Source organism: Peromyscus eremicus, chromosome 11 (genome assembly GCF_949786415.1).
Source record: "Peromyscus eremicus chromosome 11, PerEre_H2_v1, whole genome shotgun sequence".
Taxonomy (NCBI): Eukaryota; Metazoa; Chordata; class Mammalia; order Rodentia; family Cricetidae; genus Peromyscus; species Peromyscus eremicus.
The window spans coordinates 46,102,510-46,124,375 of NC_081427.1; the positions used below are offsets into that span (position 1 = coordinate 46,102,510).

The 21,866-nt window shown below is 38.4% G+C and overlaps 1 protein-coding gene across 2 annotated transcripts in view; it reads left to right on the plus strand.

Annotated features, from left to right (window-relative positions):
- The window catches only part of Ipo11 (importin 11), a 177,731-nt gene that overhangs the window by 144,378 nt on the left and 11,487 nt on the right, over positions 1–21,866 (plus strand). The window contains exons 29-30 of one of the 2 annotated variants that reach the window (XM_059276103.1): positions 1,869–1,953; positions 8,487–8,611. In XM_059276103.1, the coding sequence (XP_059132086.1) occupies positions 1,869–1,953; positions 8,487–8,555 (154 nt within the window). In that variant the 3' untranslated portion in view covers positions 8,556–8,611. Of the gene's footprint in view, positions 1–1,868; positions 1,954–8,486; positions 8,612–21,866 lie in introns of those variants that run through there. The other variant, XM_059276102.1, reaches the window with a different exon arrangement.

Consider the following 21,866-nt stretch of genomic DNA (forward strand, 5'->3'; position numbering starts at 1 on the left):
GCAGACAGCATTGCAGCTTCAGAAAGACCAAGGCCATGGGTGAGTTGAAGGCCAAGGTCTTCCTTGTTTTCAGAATTTGTCAGCTCAAGGCGCCTGCTGTGGGACTGCACAAGCGTGCACTGACTGGACTAGATGCAGTATTCCCAGAAGGCATCAGTTTTAATTGTGGAGAAGGACGCCCACCAAGTCTCCTGTGACAGGGAGCCTGATTAAGTCTCTGATACTAGCAGCTGGTTACATCCTAAATTAATCTTTGAATATTAACTTTGGAATTGCCCTTCCCCTTGATTTGGTGTAGAACATCAAGAGAAACCAAACCTTCTTTGCCATAGTCTTTTGCTTAGAAACTTATAGCTCTGCTAAATTTCTGAGTTCTTCTGTTCAAAATTAGGAAATTGTGGGGTTTGTTCCATTGATGGTGATTCACTAGACAGTATTCATTTCTTGTGTCTCTCTAATGAGTGTCGGATGAACAGGAAACTGTTTCTATTACCTCTGCTAATGGTGGAGAGCAGTGGTGCAGATAATCAAAATAAAATGATTTCTAACTGTCCTGAAGCTACTGGTGCCACCCGGGACAAGTTTCTTCTAGCACAGTAATTTCATTTGGAACATGAAGTGGATTGTTCCATAATCAGTAGTGTTTTGATGATGCTTCTATTGAAGTCACTGTGTGTATAGTCTGCAGATGCACAAGTGTTTGGGGAAGTAGTTTAAGTGTAAGTCTTGGGGGTTGGGTTTTGTTTTGTTTTAGAAAGATATAAATTACTCAACTTTTGTGCTAGATAGAGGGGGTCAGTGGTTAAGAGCACTGGCTGCTCTTCCAGAGGACCTGGGTTCAATTCCTAGCCACCACCTGGTGGCTCACAACCATCTATAATGGGATAAGGGATCAGATGCCCTCCTCTGTCATGCAGGCATACATGCAAATAGAGTACTCATATACATAAATAAGTAAGTCTTTAAAAAAAAACAACACTTTTTAGGAGCTGGAGAGACGGCTCAGTGGTTAAGAACCCTGGCTGCTCTTCAGGAGGACCCAGGTTCAATTCCCAGGACATACATAGCAGCTCACAACTATCTGTAACTCCAGTTCCAGAGGCTCTGATACCAATACACATAAAATAAAAAAACAAACAAATAAATAAATAAAATTTAAAAAAGAAAGCTATAAATTACTCAGTTTTTAAGTGATACTTGGTTCAAAAGCTTCCTACAAATAAACTTTTAAAAATTTATCATGTGTTGTATATATTTGGGGTTTTTCCCATCCTTATGTAGCTCCAGTTAATCTTAGGATACTGATTTTCCTGCTTTGTTCTCCCAAGTTCTTTGTAATTTACTGTATTAAATGCCCAAGTTAAATGTTTCAAAATTCCCTTTGTTGTGGCCTATTTTAAAATGATGGTTTTTTTTTTTTTACATATATAATGAAGAAAACTTTTGATATATGTGTGTTTACAGGTGGGTGTGGAAGCAAGAGGTCAGTGTTGGGTGTTGTCCCTAATTGCTGCCTACCTCAGTTCTGGAGACAGTGTCCCTCGCTGAACCTAGAGCTCACCAACTTAGCCAGCCCAGGGGTCCTTCCGTCACCACCTAGGCAGTGCTGGGTTTACAAGTGTGCTGCTGTGCCCAGCTTTTTTGCCTGGATTCAGGGATCAAACTCAGGTCCTCGTGCTTGTGCAGCAAACTCTATTGACTGACCCAGCTCCCCAGCCTAAAAACAAACAAACACTTTAAATCTATTTATCTGCTCAACTCCGCCTCACTTGTTACAGAAGCATTCATGTTCTCGGTAATTTTGAGTGCTTCTTTTCAGTGTGTGCGGACAAGGTTTACTTCAAGTCTGGTATTGTTTTTCATTGTAGTTGTATGTTGATGTCTCATCATGAAGAACCGAAAGTCACAGAAGATGAAGAACCACCCACAGAACAAGACAAGAGGAAGAAGATGGTGAGTCACAAGTGTAACTACGTACTGTCAGTTGGGCAGTCCACCTGTATATCTGTCCATTCATACCTTGTTGAAGAATCCAAGCATCTGAGCTTTGCTCCTTGGATAGATCGTTTTGAGATAGTTGATGCCTGTCTGAGAAGAGCAGAAGTTTTGCTCTCTAAAAAAGTGGGATTCAAAAACCTTATTTAAGTTTAAAAAAAAAAAAATTGTTTTTTTTTGAGGAGACGGACTGGATTGTCTTCTTTCCCCATTATGTTATTATCTCTACAGTGACCCTTCTCTGATCTGTATCATAAGACATCGTAAAATGCCTTAACTGCTAGCCATTGATTCTTGGTATCAGAATCTGGTAAGAATAAAGAACAGGAGGTTAAGAAACTTCGAAATGTTTTGCCTTGAAATTTATTTATAATTTTTAATTTTTAATACTTACTTTGACCTTGAATGTAAACAGACACAATAAGCTTTGGGAATCTTTTCTGGTCTCCTGGCTGCAGTACTTCCTGCCTTCCCTGGGCCTGCTTTCCTCTCCTGCAATGTTTTCTGCCCAGCACAGTTCACAGGTAAACACACAACACCATTGGGACTGAGACTGGGAGCCTGGTAATCACTGTGTGCTTTCATGGTGATTTGTGTCGTTATTCCATTCAGTCTCAGTTCTCTTACTTTGATCTTCCAGGACTTGATCCTGGGCATGTCGTTAATACTGCACTGCCCTAATAGCCTCATTTAAACCAGGCTTGAGTTTAGTCCATCACATTTTCCTTTTACACTTAGAAACCATCTCCTAAAAGAATTATTCTTATTTGTTTTCTTTTTTGGTGAGGTGAACCTTTAATGGCTGAGCTATCTCTCTAGCCCAGGAGTGATTCTTAACACCAAAATGTGAACTTTTTTTCTGTGTAGCTGTGTGTGACCTTGAACAGATTACCTTGTCTTTTTAGACTTGTGCCTCATCTGTGAGATTGGAAGAAAATTGGGTTAGTAGATTGCCAGGGCCTGTCAGCTCAAATCATTTTTTGATATATTTTAAAAGCCCTTAATGCCATTCTTTCTTTTCTGAATACATAGTATTTATGAATCTATCCCCAGAAACATCTCTCATTTAAACTGAGACCTTTGGTGCTGCCCTAAGATGGACCATGTATTCTCTTAACTTACAGCAGTGAGAGGCCCCTGACATAACTTGTTGGCCTTTCCCAGTTCTTGCCCTCCTCTTCCCAACTTTATAAGCAGTGCAAATACCATTATTGTCACAGAAAAATGTGATAGCTTTTTCTCCACAGCATTCTGAATTATAAATTAATAATAGGTATTCTGTCATTAGCTTCCATGTATGTTACATTAATTTTTCTTAATCTGCTAGATGCATCCTTAGCAAGTTAAACTACTCAAATCTGTGATTCATTTTGCATTTAATATTTAGTTATATTATGTAGTAGTAGTCTATTTTCATTCTAATTTTATTTTCAAAGTGAGTGAAATATTGTCCGAAAGATTAATGGAGGAACATAGTTTTATAAGTAATTTAGAATTCCTTTGCTCTAGTGTGTAGTCTTGAAGTAAATATACATTGTCCTCTATTAAGAGTTTCAGTGCCTTACTCTGAGGGGTCTGGTAAAGATACTGGCTTGCAATTAAAGGTGGGTTTGTATGTCTTAACCATGAACACTATTGTGACTTATAGAGGTAGTCTTCTCATAACTTTAAACTAAAAAATCAGTTTCACTCATCCTTTTAAGGTTAAAAGCATAAATTGTTTAACTTTGTCCAATATTCATATCATTATTATATAGTAATAGTTTCAACATCAGAAGTTTTGAGAACCCTATAGAGATGTCCTGGTTATCATTTTGAAGGCTAAGGGGAAGCAGTTGCTAGTACATGATTTTGAGTTGTGATTTAAAAAAAAAAAAAGCAACATGTTTTCTTTTACATTTTAAAAGGAAATTATTACTAGGAAGAAAAAATTATAACTTCTTAGGTCCGAGATAGAAATGGAAGTACAATTGACACATCACTGCCTCAGGGCCCTGAAGATCTGTATCTGTTTCCATGGTCGCTTTGTTTGAAGATTTCCTTCAGAAAGGGGCAAGATTAATATGTCAAGTTTTCCATAGGTGTCTTATTATTTTTTAATTTTTAAAACTTTTGCAGTGCCGGGGATCAGACTAAAGGCCCCAGGCATATTAGGCCAGGACTCCTCCCCTGAACCTCACCCTCAGCCTTCCGTAGGTTTTGTAGAAGTCATTGTATTTTATCACAAATAGAATGAGATTTCCTTTCAGGAAGTTAATCTTTTAATGCATTTTTCTTTGTTCTTTTCATCTTGAGGAAAACAATTCTTAGAATATCAAGTGCAATTCAAGTATTTCATTTAAAACCCAAACTTTATCTTTACCTATTATACTTTAATAGTAAAGTGTAGGTTTCGTGCCATTTCTAGTGAGAATTATGCCAATTTGTTGACATTTGAAGTTGTGATTTTCATGTGTGAAATGACCTATTAGGCAATTGTGATAGTTTTGAAACTCTAATTTTGAATATATTTATGCTCTTTGGTGTCTACTATTAAATTATCTTTTTTCTTCTTATTTTGAGATAGGGTCTCACTCTGTATCCCTGGCTGGTCTGCAGTTCACTATGTAGACCAGGCTGCCCTTGAACTCGCCAAGATCTACCTGCCTTTCCTTCTGGCAGAGCCGAGATTAAGGACGTGACCAACCACACTTGGCTCGTCTCATTACTATTCTGTATTTGAAAATTTTAAATTCTGTATGTGTACAGTATATAAGATTTGTATCAATTGTAAAATGACCAACTCAGGGTAATTAGAATATGCATTACCTCACATCCTTAGTTATTTGGCCAGAAAATACTTAAAATCTGTACCCTTCAAAATTTTCATATTCTTTTCCTAATTTTTTGTTTTTTCTTTTTGGGTCTCAGGTATCCCAAACAAGCCTTGAATTCTCTATGTATATCAAAAATGACTCCTAATCCTCCTACCTTTACATCCCAAGTGTTATAGTGAGCATCATGTGCCACCACTCCAAGTTCCTTCATAATTTTCAAATGTATGCTACATTATACATCGAATATCCCTCATCCAAAATGTTGGGCCAGAAAAATGTTTCAGACTTTTTTTGTTTTTAATTTTGCAGTATTTGCATTGACTTAACCTATAGAGCTTACCTAACCCAAAATGATCAAAAATCTAGTGTTTTGGAGTATCTTATGAGTACTCAGAATTTTTTGATTTATGAATGCTTATCATGTATTCACTACATTCCCCACATTAAACTTACTCCTCCTGTCTGACCAAATTTCATGTGGTTTAGCATCTTGCAGATATCCCTAAGAAAACATAATGAAACATATAGTAAGTAGTCTTACATTGATGAGATAATTCTGAGGGTGAAAGTAAGATTTTGAGTATCTGCTGCTATAAATGACAGTCTGGTTTAATATATACTTAATAGTTACATAAATTAACAATGACAGTATAAGTAACTTCATACATTATTAAGCAGCACCCATATTGTCAGGAGCAGTACAAATGCAAAAGGGGCTATGAAAATGCCATTTATTTGACTTTAAAATAACGATAGTAACATATATTATACCAGTTTTGCAACTAGAATCTAGATGGGGAAGTCAAGGCACAGAGACATTTGCTAAAAGTCATAGATACAGGTAAAGAACAAAGTAAAGCCTAGCTCCCCCCCCTTTTTTTTTAAACACAGTGAGCTGTAAGATCTACTTTGATTCTTTTACATGTGTTTATCCAGTGTCCCAACACCATTTGCTGAAGAGGTTGGCTTGGCTTTTCTTCCGTGTATATTTTAGATACTATCAAAACCACATTGCTGTAGCTATGTGAATTTCTTTTTGGATTTTCTGTTCTATTGGTCTGCATGTCTGTTTTTATACCAGTGAGTGTTTTGTTTGTTTGTTGGCCTGGGACCCAGTGTGTAGCAGAAAATGGCCTAACTCTTGATCTCTCTTTGCCTCCACCTTTCAAGTGCTGGGATTATAGGAGTATGCCACCAAGCCAGTTTACATGCTGTCTTTCTTTTATTTTTATTAGCTTACAAAGTAACAAGTTTCCTTATAGCTTCTGCCCTGCTGCTCCCCTCCAGGACTGTGTCATATAGTTTGGGGTCAGCTATTGTGATGCTTCCAGCATTGCTCTTTCTCCTTGGCTTGCTTTGGCTATTTGGTTTCTTTCTGTATGAATTCATTTCAATGCTCCTACCTCATCTGGGAGTATAAGTATAAACTATTCCTCCCAGCTTCATGCTAGATCTTGAGCAAAACCCTGAACTCTGGCCGTTTTCTTCATTGTAGCTACTTTCTTTTCTTCTGGTAACTTTATTTTGTACTTTTATCTGAAATCCTGTTTTCAGTCACACACACACACCCACACCCACCTCATTTGATGTTTTTACTTTTGGATTAAACCTTAGCTTTCTTTCCCACTTAATATCTACCAGATGTCTCAGTCTGGGAGTTGTGTATATTGAATATTTTCTAGAAGCTCTACCTCTTAATTTGGTGAGTAGTCAGGTTTGGAAACAAATAGAATAGGAGTTAAACCCCTTGATGGTCTTTTGGTTTTTGTTTTTTTTTTTTGTTTGTTTTTTTGTTTTTTTGTTTTTTTTTTTGGTTTTTCGAGACAGGGTTTCTCTGTGTAGCTTTGCGCCTTTCCTGGAACTCACTTGGTAGTCCAGGCTGGCCTCGAACTCACAGTGATCTGCCTGACTCTGCCTCCCGAGTGCTGGGATTAAAGGCGTGCGCCACCACCGCCCGGCTCTTGATGGTCTTTTAAGACCTCCACCAACCCTTCCAACTTTCCTTCCCATCCTGTGTCTCACACTTGCTAACCTGAATGACTTATCTTCACAGAGCTATGTAGTTAAACTTTTTCATTGGGACCATCAGCTCCCCAGTAATGACAGGGAGACTTACTATAAATTATGAAAACTAAGCTTTAGCTTAGGCGTGTTTCTAACTAGCCCTTTTAACTTAAATTAACCCGTATCTTTTAATCTACGTTCTTTTACATGGCTCAGTTACCTTTACTCTGTACTACCCATGCTGCTTCGTCGCATCTCCTGGTGTCTCTGCCCTTCTTCCCAGCATCTTCTGCCTGGAAATCTTGCCTAGTTATTGGCCATTCAGCTTTTTATTAAACCAATCAGTGACATATCTTCACAGTGTACAAAAAGATTATTCTACAGCATTTCCCCCTTTTTGTCTATATAAAAAGGAAAGATTTTAACTCTAACACAGTAAAACTATATACAATAAAAACAATTATCAGGTAAGAATTACATTTATAGTATCCAGTCCATTTGTATTTAGCAAATTCTGAGAAAGTACTGAATTATCTATACTATCTTGGAGAGTCAAAAGTTTTGTACCTAATTTACTTTTTTATCATAGCTTGTATTACCAATCCAAAAATATCTTTTTAGACCTTAAAACATTTTTCTAGATAAACAACTTGAGCTTTTATGTCTCTTAACTTTATATACTTTACATCTCTTTTTAAGTTTTTTTTTTAAATTTGGTAACAAAGAAAACTGTAACTATAACTATCTAGTATTCAACTTCATCAGAGACCTGAGAAGGATAAAATATTCTTAAGTAAACAGGAAGTGCAGGGCAAACAACTTCCAAAACTATAGAAACAACAGAGACATTTAATTGGCTGGACACTCACCCGAAAGTTCCTCTGTAGCATTGGGACATCCATCTTCAGTCTACAGACCTAGAATATCTGACAGACTTTTCTGTGAAGCAGGAAATTTTTGAAGAACTGTCCTACCCTGTCTTGGAAAAGTTCAGCAGTCACTTTTTTGTGTCCTGCTTGTCCAATTTGGACAGTGTACTGTCAGCAGTTGAGGCAAAGGCAGTTTCTTGCCCAGTGGCTAACTTTTGCCACAAAGAAAGCAAACTCCATATGGAGTTTTTTTGATGCCCATCATCTTCTCTGAAGTAGATTGGTGCTTCCAGGAGCAAACGTTTCTCACTGTCATGGAAAGCCTTATGTTATTAAAACATCTTAAATGCCATATTCTGTATATCTGAAGTGTTTGAAGACTATCTATCTAAATTTTATTTCTGACCTTTTAAACATACCTTACATGACTACAAGTTTGATTGTTATAGGTGACTAACTAGTAACCTGCATTTCATAATTACCCTAATAGTTTATAATAACTTTCAAGGTCTGGACATTTATATTACATTGTTAAATGAGCTGCTACCTTAAACAAGAATAGAAATGTATGCATAGTATGTTCTAACAAAAACAACCTTAAATTTCTATCAATTCACAAAAATACCTTAAAGAGTAGAAACATATACACTATTAACAAAAATTACCTTAAGTTTGTATCAATATACAAAAATCCACACCAATGTAAAATATTTAAGACTAGTAGTTACTGTTTTAGTTTAAAAGTAGATTCAGTAATCTACCCTTTTATTCCATCATTTCTGTATTCTCTTTTTCTTTTCAGAACAAGGTCCCTGAATCTAATCTACTTTGCTTAGTTTCCTCCCTGACCATGACTAAAAACAACTTGTAACCAACCCCTCTAGACGATGACAAATATCCATAACCCACTGAATGACTAAAAATCATCTATCCCGCCTCTTGATAATGTGGGTGTCCTGTTTTCTAGACTGCTTCCTGTTGTTTAAGGGCAGTGGCATCTTTGGGGGACCCTGAGACAATTAGGATAATGGTCAAGTCTCGACTAGAATAGTCTGTGAGGTCGGACCATCTCAGCCAGCAGCTTTGAAGCTGTTCTGAATGTAGAATTTTAAGGAAACTGCAACAGAGGCACTCAGAGAATCTGGATCAACTGGGCCACCTATTTTCATTGGTGTATGTTCCCCTTGCCTGAAAAAACACAGACTTTTAAAGATACCATGCATATCTGCATTACCATAAGTATGGAATATGTGGTGTGCACAAGCCAGTTAAAGATGATTTTTTGTTCTGTGTTTGTGCAGGTAAAAGGCATCTGCCAATTCTATAAGTTTGTTTGGACTGTATAACCAAACTGTAATATAAATTTCTATCCTTTTGAAAGGATGGCATGTAATAATAAGTTATAAGGACTCTAGCTAACAAGATTTATCATGTCTTATCTCGTCTTCGAGCTGTTCCCATGCAGAGGGATTAGCTTTACAGGTCACCTGTCCTATAGTCTCTTTTGGCTTCCTCCCCCGTGTCTGTAGCAAAGATACTCAGGAGGTTGCCCCTGGTCAAATCTGATCTCTATTATCCTGGAAGGCATCCACAGCCTTTAATTTCCTGTGGAAACAAAAGCATAACCTCTTCCCCAACGTAATACATTTTTCAACTTCCATTTTAAAGTTAAGGCGTTCCTAAAGTATATAGGTTGGTTTAATTCAGCAATCCCTTCCACAATCCAGTGTCTCTCAGCAGCTGTTGTCTGTTCATTGTCATTCAAAACATTCAAAATTAACAAAGTACCATATAAGGTCCAAACTCCCTGTGTTATAATATTTCCCATCCTTACATGGCTTATTTTTTTTTAAACTTCTCTTTTTAAAGACTTTCTTATTTTTAAACTACTTTTTATGACTGTCTATATCCTTTTTCTTTCTTTCTTTTTTTTTTCTTAAGCCTATACACATTGTTAAACACGTTGTAACTGTTTAGAGTTTTTTTCCATCTGAATCTGTTTTACTTTGTATTTGTAACCTTTTCTGTCTGCAGGAGCAAAACCTTAAACCTTCCCGCAGCTTAGCTCAAGGCATGCTGGCAACTCAAGCCTGCAGGCAGTGGCCAGGAGAGATGTCTCTATACCTCATCCTGCATGAGAGATTACAGGACTAGGAAATCACATTTGGCTCCATTTTTGTGTGTTTGGAACCTTTTTTAAAGCTTACCTGGAAATACATATCCCCACATTAGATGCCATTTGTAATCGGACTTTTTCATTGGGACTGTCAGCTCCCCAATAATGACACAGAGACTTAATATTAATTTTGAAAGTTCAGCTGTTATCTTAGACTTGTTCCTAACTATCTCTTTTAACTTAAATTAACCCATATCTTTTCATGTACGTTCTTTTACATGGCTTGGTTACCTTTACTCTGTACTGCCCATGTTGCTTCCTCGAGTCTCCTGGCGTCTCTGCCCTTCTTCTTCCTAGCGTCCTCTGTGCCTGGAAATCTTGCCTGGGTATTGGCCATTCAGCTTTTTATTAAACCAATCAGAGTGACACATCTTCACAGTGTACACAAAGATTATTCCACAGTAGAGCTACACTGCTCCTTCTACCTGGAGTGGCCCTTTATCTGCTTTTCTTTTCCTTCAGCTTTCCCATTTATATCTTCATTCCTATGTGAGTCCGTCTGCAAACCCTGCCACTACCATCAGCATCATTTGCTGTGATAGGTGAATCTTTTTTAGCACACTGTTAACCACCCAGTTCTCATGGTTTATATGAAGATTCACTCTGGTGTTGTAACTGGGTTTTAACAAATTTATAATGGAATATGTAGCAGGAATTCTAATTGGTCTTAACAATAAAAACCCTGTAGCTAGAGTTTTTCTGCCTTGCCCACAGTCAGGACAAATCTCTGTCTACCACCAGTCCCACAGCTGCTCAGACCCAACCAAGTAAACACAGAGACTTATATTGCTTACAAACTGTATGGTCGTGGCAGGCTTCTTGCTAACTGTTCTTATATCTTAAATTAATAATCCATTTCCATACATCTATACCTTGCCATGTGGCTTGTGGCTTACCAGCGTCTTCACATGCTGCTTGTCATGGAGGCGGCTGGCAGTGTCTCCCTCCGCCTTCCTGTTTTCTCTGTTCTCCTCTCTGTTAGTCCCGCCTATACTTCCTGCCTGGCCACTGGCCAATCAGTGTTTTATTTATTGACCAATCAGAGCAATTTGACATACAGACCATCCCACAGCAAAACCCAGAGCCAAATATTGGGGTAAATGCTGAAACATCAGTAAAGGAGCCAGCCACTAGAGAGACTTCTTACCTTTATTTAATCCTCAGCCTAAAAGGGCCAAGCTCCTATCTCCACCCCACTTTATCACTTCCTTTCTCTGCCTAGCCATATCACTTCTGTTTCCTCCTCCCGAGTGCTGGGATTAAAGGTGCATGCCACCACTGCCTGGCCTCTAGTGGCTAGGTCTGCACTCTAATCTCCAGGCAAGCTTTATTTGTGAGTGCAGAGACAAAATATCACCACAGGCATATGTCATAGTTACTGTCCTATTGCTATACAGAGACACCATGACCAAGGAAGCCTTTAATTGGAGATTTGCTTACAGTTTCAGGGGGGTTAGTCCAGGGTCATCATGGTGGGAAGCATGGTGGCAGGCAGGCATGGTGCTGGAGCAGTAACTGAGAGCTCACAGGTGATCTGTAATTTGCAGGCAGGGAGGGAGAGGGAGAATATGACAGACTAGCCTGGTGTGGGCTTTAGAAACCTCAAAGTCCATCCCCAGTGACACACCTCCTCCAACAAGGACACACCTCCTAATCCTTCCTAAACAACTAGTTCTACTATCTGGGAACCAAGTGTTCAAATATATCACATTCAAACTACTACAGCATATATTCTACCTATTCCTCTCTTCCTCCCTCTTCTTACTGTCTCATAGTTACTGCTTTTCTAGTATATTGTATCTGGACAATGTGGAAGTACGTGAGATTTTTACCATCGGAAAGTTAAAGGGGTTCCCGAGGTTCTGGTGCAGATAAAGGTGTTGCCCCTTGTTTGCTGCCATACCATGTTGTTGTGGGAGGCAGCTGGGTCTGCAGCTGCTCCAGTTCCACTGCATCTCCTCCTTGACTCCTCTAGGGAGGTGTCGATCGCTAAAGTTGAAGGGGATTAGAAGTTGAGAGATGTTTCTCTTTGCTCTGAGAGGTTCTGTAAAGGCTTGCAGTATCACTTTGTCCTGCTGCTTGGGCCATATGACTAGGACAAACATAGACAGTCTTCTGTAAACTTTTTCTGGCTCCTATAATCTTGGAAAATTAAGTCCCAATAACAACTCCTCCTCCTCCTGATTTTTTGAGACAGACTCTCATTATGTCACCTCATTGGTGTTTAGCCTCAGCTGTGTAGTTGCTGGGATACTGGGCGTGTGCCACCATGCCTGACCATATAGAGCTGTCTCTTAGCACCTCTGCATTCCTGGTTGAACTTTGGTAGCTAGAGCAGGTTTCTCAGTGCCAATCAGCATTTATGACATATAGCAGGAACTCAACAAATGGTTCATGAATGAATGAGAAACCGCTGTAGAGACAGAACTGAAGTGACATATTCCTAGAAGGGTATAGCAACAATCATGTGTGAGGCAGAAACAGTTATTGACAGTTATATGTTATCACTGGTCTGTCAAACCATAGGAATAGCTAGAAATAAGGAGCTAAAAGTGAGTGGCCTTTCCATAGACTGCTTGATCATTCTGTAGAGCTCCTACAAGCCTGCAAGATCAGCAGAGCCAGCACCAACAGTTCATCTCAGGGCTGGTCTCTTTCTCATCTAGCTTCAGCTCCTGAAATGGACTCCAGATGAGCTGAGCAGAAAATCTTAAAAGCACTAGGCTGGAGAAAGGTACATTAGACAGTGGCCCACTATCCTTAAGGGATATGTCCAAGACCTCAAGTGTGTGCCTAAGAATCATGGATAGTACTTAACCCTTATGTGTTCTGTGTTTAAAAACTGTTTGGCTTCTGAATTAGTAAGATTCAAACTTAGCATAGTAAGAATCGAACAATAGTAACTACTTGTAAAATAGATACAATTATTACATATACTGTGATAAAAGACTGGGGATTGTGGTCTCTGTGTCTGAACATCTTGCTCAAGTGCACTAACTCTTTTTGTAAAGATGTGAAATGGTATAGTGCTTATCCTTGGGGAGATGAAGTATGGCAGTTCTTATGACACAGCATGAGAGTACTGCATAAGGTTACTGGGACATAAGCACTATAGTACCAAACCATAACACTGAATCTTATAATCAGTAGTGGCTTAGTAGCTGTTTCGGTTATTGGATTCAATGTTGTATATTGTTGAATATAAAAAGTACTCAATCTCTACTTAAAACTTAACAAATTTCACTTCAATGCTAATGGAAGACAGCGTCTTGTTTTCTAGTTTTTCTTTAGCCAACAACAATGTGAATTATTGCTCAAACCATGGCAGCATCATAGGAGACCCTTGTCTCAGATTGTTTACCTATAGTATTGGAAACTTACCCACTGAATGAAACCTCATTCATTGAAACATATGCTTTAATGCCCTGTCATTAGCATAGAAGCACTCGTATTTGTTACTTTATGGCTTATAATCTGATTTTTCCTTTGAAACTTGGGGAATGTGCTGGGCATGGCATCCACACATGCTCAGCACTTGGGCTAAAGTCGGGGGAGCCAAGAGTTCAAGGACAGACTGAGCTACTTGGCAATAACCTATGTTAGAAAACAGAAAGGGGGAAAATCCTGAAAGTTATCATTTTTTTTCTTAAGCGTTTGGCACGTAATAGTCTTATAAAACTTGAGGTATTATAGATAATAGGGAAACCCAGTTATAATATACCTGGGATCTGTGTGCTAGTGGAAAACCATTTTATAATCAGGAAACCTGTTTCCTGATTATAACAAATAATTAATATGAAACCATTATGAGTAGGTATTGCCTCCTGTAACTGTCAGCAATGCTTGTTCATCTGTAAAGCTTTTATTGCAGCATAAGTTAATGTATTTATTGCCCTGATTGCATTTATAGGGATAGTAATTTTTACTAAAGCAGTTCAGAGAATATTTTGTACTTAAAGACTGTTTCCATATTTTCTTTTTTTAATAGTTTACTTTCTATATTTTTTTTAAACTTTTTATGAGCATTGTTATTTTGCCTGCGTGTATGTCTTTGTAAAGGTGTCAGGGCCCCTGAAGCTGAGGTTACAGACAGCTATGAGCTGCCATGTAGGTGCTGGGAAATGAACCCTGGTTCTTTGGAAGAGCAGTCAGTGCTCTTAACTGCTGAGCCATTTCTCCAGCCCCGTTTCCATATTTTAAATCATTTCTTCAGATTGTTGGCTAAAATCAACATAATTTCCTTGTTTGAAAATTTTTTAAAGATTTTATTTGTATTTTATGTGTGTATATTTGTCTGTGTAAGTGTATGCCACATATTTGCAGTGCTCACAAAGGTCAAAATCCTCTGGAACTAAAGTTAAAGATGGTTATGTACCATCTGATGTGGGTACTAGGAACTGAACTCACGTTCTCTGCAAAAGCAGGAAGTGCTGAGCCCCAACAATATAATTCTTAAGCTTTAATATTAAATAACCATTTAGAAAATAGTAAGTACAAATTACTGTTTCTCATTCTGAATGATGTTATTTTCATACATATCTATACTTGCATATGTATGTATCATTACTTATGTGTTGTCACATGTATTTATTATCACACCACCAAATCAGATCTCTTAAGGCTCAATTATTAAAAGACTAAATCCTTCAGAATACATAAACATGTAAAAAAAAAATCTGAATTCTCATACTCATGCAGTTCTGTGCTTATTCTTGGCTGTGTGGTCCTACCTGCTATAGTTGAGGAACTGCTTCTCTTGACCTCCACTCAATGGCAGTCAAGTACCATCTTCCAAAGGGAACGTTTTCTTTTGTGTTCATCCCATGAATGCATTTTCCAATAGTCAGCATATGCAAAGTGTTCATCTTTATAAGCAGTGTTTCCTCGACTGCAGTGTGTATTCCCTTCTGCATCCCTGTCTGCTGGTATATTTGATCAACAGTGTATATACCATATTAAAAAGCCTCGTAATATTACTAGCTTAGTAACAAGCTGATTTCTTAAAGGAAGGTTTTTCTCGTTTCTATGTTTTGCAAAGTCTGCATTTTTTTTCTCTTAAAATTTGCCAACCATGGCCAGCATGGTGGCACGCTCCTCTTTAATCCTGGCACTCGAGAGGTAGAGGCAGGCGGTTCTCTGTGGGTTTGAGGCCAGCCTGGTCTACAAAGTGAGTTACAGAACAGCCAGGGCTACACAGTGAAACCCTGTCTTGAAAAAAAAAAAAAAAAAAAAAAAGCAACTGTTACATCTAGATGACACTGAAATGTACAAAGTGCCCTTTGAGAATGTATGATTTTATCTAAGACTGACTTTATAAGCAATAGTAAATACTTCACAGTTGTGAACTTAACTTAGCTTTCCTTACAAACAAGACCCCTTTGGTGGTGCATGGTGGAAGCAGGAAGCCTGTAAGTTCCAGGCAGTCTGGACTACACAGTGAGATGCCAACTCAGAAAGCCAAAGGTCCTGTGATAGGGCACTTGTCCAGCATGAGCAAGACTCTGGGTTTAATCCCTAGCTGTGCACACACCCTTTAAACCACCACTGAATGTAACTCAAGTCCTAGAAATACTTTTGGAATAAGCAAGTCGGCCTTTAAGAACTACAGAGTTGTCAGTGGCATTAAAAGAGAGGCTAGGAACTAATGAATTGAAGTAATCCAACTGAGATGTAATAAAGGCAGGAATTGATAACTAGACACCCTCCTAAGACAGCAGTTTTTCCTTAGATGGAACTAAAATGTTAATCAAAAAATAGTTTGATATCATTGAGGTCAAGATCCCCCCAGCAGGCTTTGTAAGGGCAATCACAGACACTGGAAAAGACAAGGCTGTTGACTGTGGCTTGGGAATTGAATAGAGCAGTGGCTCCTAAGTGTCTTTTTTTATGTTGTCTGTTCATTTTAGTTGAAACTTAAAGCTAATTGCCTGCTGATACCAGTATTGTTCTTGAGTATTGCAGGCAGTCTTACTGTTACTTCTTTATTTAGTTGAATACTTACTAAAAACCCTAATCATTGAGTTCAGATACTGCTGTTCACTTGGAAAGTGGCAATGTGGTACTGACTGAGTGTAATAAAAGCGCCCAGGCTGTGGATGAAGAATTGGACCCCACATGGGGAAAGTCTCTTTTCTGTTTTCATTTCTGATTTTCCCTTCTGCCACCTTCCTCCTGTCAAAGCATTGCTGTCAATATGGGAGCTATTATTTTACAGAGATTTTGAAAATGTAAGTGACTTATATTAACTTAAAAATCACAAATAAAATGATTACAAATATGAAATACTGTTTTCCCAAGGAAACCTTTACTAATGTGGTGTGTACCCTTCCCAGTATTTTATTTGCACTTAAGGGCCAGCTAGTCCAGCATAATTGGTGAGCTCCAGACCAGATATAGTGTGTGTGTGTGTGTGTGTGTGTGTGTGTGTGTGTGTGTGTGTGTGTATATATATATATATATATATATATATATATATATATATATATATATATATATACTGTTTTGTTAAGTGTTTCTTAGGTATAAATATATGAATATTTTTCCTGCCAGGCAGTGATGGCGCATGCCTTTAATCCCAGCACTTGGGAGGCAGTGCCAGGCGGATCTCTGTGAGTTCGAGCCCAGCCTGGTCTACAGAGCGAGTTCCAGGACAGGCTCCAAAGCTACACAGAGAAACCCTGTCTTCAAAAAAATTACAAAACCAACAAACATATATTTCCATGAATATCAATTTGTTTTGCATCATTTCTTTTAATGGTTGCATATAATGGAATTCTTTTGAATGAATTTCCATCTCACCCCCACATCCTGGCTATTGAACACAGGGCCTTATATCTATTAGGCAGTTACTCTGCCACTGAATTACATTCTTGTCCCCTCATGAGTCTTGAGCAGCTGTTCTTTAGACAGTTCCTGCAGAAGCTTGAGGACCTGAGTTCTATTCCATGCACTCATGTAAAACGCCAGACATGGTAAACCTAGTGCTAGGGAAATTTCCTAGAGCTTGCTAGCCAACCAGTGAACTACAGGATCAGCCAGATTAGCTTATCAGTGAACTCCAGGACCAAACTAGTTTAGCCTAAAAACTTGGTATCCTTTTTCCATGCAGCATCATTTAAATACAAAAGAGTAGCTGACATAAATATAGTGATTCAGACTTGGATATTTGGCATACATTATTCTTGAAAGGCCAGCCTGTCACCTTAAGGAAAACAGTGAATAGTATATATTGCTTAGTGCTAAATTTGAACAATCAGGCAAAATTAGAATTTTGGAAATTATATATTTTATCCCCCTGAGTTTGATAGCTTTCTACTTATTTTTCACGTGTATCCAGCAGTGATATTAAGTTTATAATATTTTGATAGTGAAATATTTTTGACATTTACATAACTCAGTGGACCTGTATTTTGTAAATGACTAGTATTAAATTCATGTTTAAAAAAATCATTCAAGGGTAAAAAATTTATTCAAAGGGCAAGATAGATTTTAATATAACAGAGAATGGAAAGTTCACAGTATGGTTTCAGATTTCTTGTTGTTAACTGACCTTTAAGAAAATACTACTTGTGAGTTTTATAGTAATGTTTGTTTTGTTTGTTTGTTTGTTTGTTTTTTGTTGTTTTTTTTTCGAGACAAGGTTTCTCTGTGTAGCTTTGCGCTTCTCCTAGAACTCACTTGGTAGCCCAGGCTGGCCTCGAACTCACAGAACTCCGCCTGGCTCTGCCTCCCGAGTGCTGGGATTAAAGGCGTGCGCCACCACCGCCCGGCTAGTAATGTTTTTAAATGCACCTGTAATGATCTAAAATGTTCTTACACATCTATTCTTTCAATTACATTTCTAAAAAGGACTGGTGGTTTGTTTTTTGTTTGTTTGTTTTTCTGTTAATTTAACCCAAATACATAGGACAAGAGATTGAATGTAGAAATAGATGTGAGGATTCAAGATGTGGGTTTTTTTTTCCCTATTGGACTAAAAATTACAGAGCTTTGTTAAAAGCTAAAATAATTATCTTTGAGTTTGTAATCCTTTAATAGTTATAGATCCATGTCTTAAATGATTTTGACTTTGATAAACAAAATTGCATTCTGTTCAGAGAATTAGAATGCTGGCTGTCAGAATTTCTTCAGATAACAGGGATTCTTGCCAGGCCTGTGGTGCAGGTCTATAAACCAACAGCAGGCTAAAGGCAGGAGTTCTGTGAGCCAAGCCTAGCCTGGGCTGCATACGAGTAAAACCCTGTCTTGAAAACAAAAAGAATGTGTTCACTTCACTTTTGTGTGTTTTAAATTAGTTCTAAAACTCAACTGCTGGGGAAAAGGTGATTTGTGAGGCTAGGAGAATGGTTCAGTCAGCAAATCATTTACATTATAAGCACTGGGACCCATGTGAGAATGCTGGACATTGTTCCATCCTTGCAACGCCAATGCTGGACATTGTTCCATCCTTGCAACGCCAATGCTGGGAAGACAGACAAGAGGGTCTGGGGCTTACAGGCCAGCTAGTCCAGCGTTATTGGTGAGCTCCAGACCAATGAGGGTCCGTCCCCATCTCAAGGAGGGGAACGGAATGGTGTTTCCAAGGTCGATACTTGAGGTTGTCCTCAGCCTCCACATGTGTACTCCACGTGTGTACTCATACCTGCACTTCTCCAGCAGTTCTCTCTAGGGCTCAAACTCAGGGATTCCTGCTTTCAATGCATTCGCTTTACCAAGGGAAGTGAGGTTTGTTAAATTTCCTTCTCCCCCTGCTTCCTTTCTTACTCCTTCTAATAGAGCCTCTTGTAGCCTAGGCTGACCTTGAACTTCCGAGTGTAGCCAAGGATGACTGAAATAATGAACTTCCTGTGTCTGTGTCCTGGATGCTAAGATTATGTGGCTACACACCACCAGGCCTGATACTGTGCAGGCTGCATCCTCAGCCCCCCCCCCCCTTTTTTAAGCAGGGTGGTATCATCTAGTCTAGACTGGCCCGAATTTGCTGTATATCTGAGAATGATCTTGAATGAGTCTCCTCTGTCCATTTCCCAAGTCCTAAGAATATGTGTAACCTACCACACTCAGCTATTTACTTTTATTTTTCTTCCTTTCATTATTTAGGGAATACTTTATTGATTTCTGTAATCAGAGCAGAAAAATGTTGGCAAGAAAAGATTCGAGATTGTATGTAGCCACACTGCATACTGTAGAGGAGGAGAGGGCTTCATAGCATTTCCCAGCTCCAGGACCTTACCCCATCCCGTATAGATGTCGTCCGCTTACCATTCAGTTCATGACAGATGTGCTCCTTCCTACTAGTGCATGGCAGAGCCATTGCTCCTCTTCACATGTCCAGCTCAGTTACTTCCTCTTATGTATTCGGCCTGCCCATCGCCCCTCCCTCTAACTCCGTCACACTACCTCTGTCTGTCATAGTGCACAGTTCAGATTCCTTAGTTCAGCTATGTAGGACAGCCTCTTTTCATGGTTCAGTGTAAAATCGTTTGTTTTGAGCTACGGTCTCACTGTGTATCTCTGGCTGGCCTCAAACTCACTCCTCCTACACTGTAGGAGCTGGAGATTGGTGGTCTCTGTTTAGGAAACTGACCTTGGGTAGTCAGGTGTACCCCTTTCAAACAGTGCTTGGTAACTGATTCTGAAACAGTCTCATTTCACATGAATTTGATCCTTAAACAAAAAGCAAGACTTTTTTTTTTAAGGAATTGGCACAAACTTATTTATAGTTTTAAATCTTGAGTGCATTGTAGATATCCAGTGGTTCCATTTTTATGTGGGTTAAATCTTGGTATGCTCAGTTCTCTGTGATTTTCGGAAACTGCCCTGAAGGAGGATGAGTAGTGAGATTGTATTCATCTCATGTATTTTGAGATGCTTAAGTAGTGTTGTTTTCTATTGAGCTTTCAGATTTCTTGTTCTTTTAGATGAAATTTGCTTTTTTAAAAAGTTTCTTTCTTTTTTTTTCTCTCATACAATATGTAACTTACATTTTTAAAGCTGTTGTTTTAAGTCTGCATTTGGCTTCTCACATCATTTAGTAGTACAGGCATTGCTGTAGACTTGTGTTGAGTGCCACCTGCCTATTAAAGTATCTACACAGCTCTTAAATTTTGTGAAACCATTTTGAGCTCTCCAGCAAACAAGCTAAATAGTCATGGAACTAGTATCCCTTTCCCAGAGGTAGTGAGTTATTTCAGGTCCTAAAATATTGCAGATTCTTCAGCAATCTTGTTATGTCAGCAGATGGTCAAAAAGAGAAGCTTTCACTCCTCCAGTTCCCCCGTCATATTCTGCAGTTTATAAACTTGTGATTTATTACTTGGAGAAGCCCTTGCCTTGCAAGCACACAGATCTGAGTTCAGTCCTGAGACCTCCAGTGTGAAAGCACTGACTCTTGCCTTTTTAGATCCTCACTCAGCAGTTCCTATTTGTAGCACCTGGTACCTCTCAGTTCCTTCCCTGACTTCTTGTCTTGTTAAATGTATTGATCAAGAGAGTCTCATGTGATTTGCTAAGTGATCTCATTTCTTGGAACCATTAGAGCCATTGGAGTAATAAGGAGCTGTAAGGGAGCCAGTGTTGCCTGTGAATGGTTCTTACTTGTAACATTCAAGTTTCTTAGTTCCCTTAATAAGCTTATAGACAGGCATCAATGATATTCTGCTGGGTGTGGTGGTGTGCACCTACACTTACATTCAACACTTGGGAGCTTGAAGCAAGAAGATCTTAGTTTAGAGGCCAGCTTGGTCTACACAGTGAGGCTCTGACTCAGAAACAAGGGTGAGAACAATCAGAGAACCCAGCATATTCAAAGGTAACATTTAGATTACAGCTAGCAATTTAATTTTCCTTCATTGCTTCTCTTCCATTTGATCGCACTGCTTGGTATCGCTGCATAGTAGGATCAATGTACTGTGGCAAATCTTTGGTTTTATGCTATATTCTCTTTCAGAGTTGGCAAACATGGTATTTGCTATATTCCTGAGGAATGATAGAATCAAAGATATTGCCAAATAGTCATACTTAAATATCTAGCAGACTTGTTTTCTAAATCAGTAACATCAGTCCATTTAACACATCTCTGAATATCCCATTTTATTTGCATAGTCATTCTACTTAAATGGTAAACTGAATAGCAAGAGACAATATTTTCCATTATTAATTAGGCTAATAAATTAATTAGCTAAAGTACTATGAAAGAATGGTAAATGATAACTATATTAATAATTTATTTACTCTTGATTATTTAATTAGTTTATTTAACATGATGAAATTGGTTTTTATTTTAATGTAGAGAGGTGATGTTACCTCTAACTCCATTACTGGAAATTACTGCTAAAACTGGGTATAGTAAACATGCTTTTAGTCTGAAGCAGGAAGAACACAGCCATCCTGAGCTACAGAATGAAACAAAAATGCCTGTGTTAGACCTAAGGAGCCATCTTAAACAGTAGCATGTTTTTGTAAGATCTTAAAAATATTTCCATGTTTCTAACAGCTTTTTGGTATGAAATTTATCCTGTTTTCTTGCCTCTCATTGTTATGAAATCACTTCATTCCTAGGACTTTCTCAGTGAACTGATATTAAGGCTAGCCTGTGGTAGTCTTGTGGTTCATGTGTGTGGCTGAACCCAAGATCACGTGGGTTTGTGGTGATAGAGCTGAAGAGTATAATCAATAAACTTAATTTAATGGCTGTATACAAAAAGTCATACCTCATTCCAGAAGATGCCAGTGTTCATGAAATATTACAAAAACAGAGCATGAAGAAAACCTCTAGGTTCTCAAATTAGTAGTAGTATAAGTCATATCATCTGACAGCAATGAGGTAAGGCTAGAAATTAAAGGCTGAGAAAATGTTTATCATGTCACGTAAAGTTTTTAAACCTTATTTTAAAGGACAGCTTGCAATTCTAAACCAGGTGACATGAAACAGTGAGACATGAAAGCATGTGGATGTAGCTCAATTACATAAAGCCTATAGTCATTATTAAATGAAACAGAATGAAA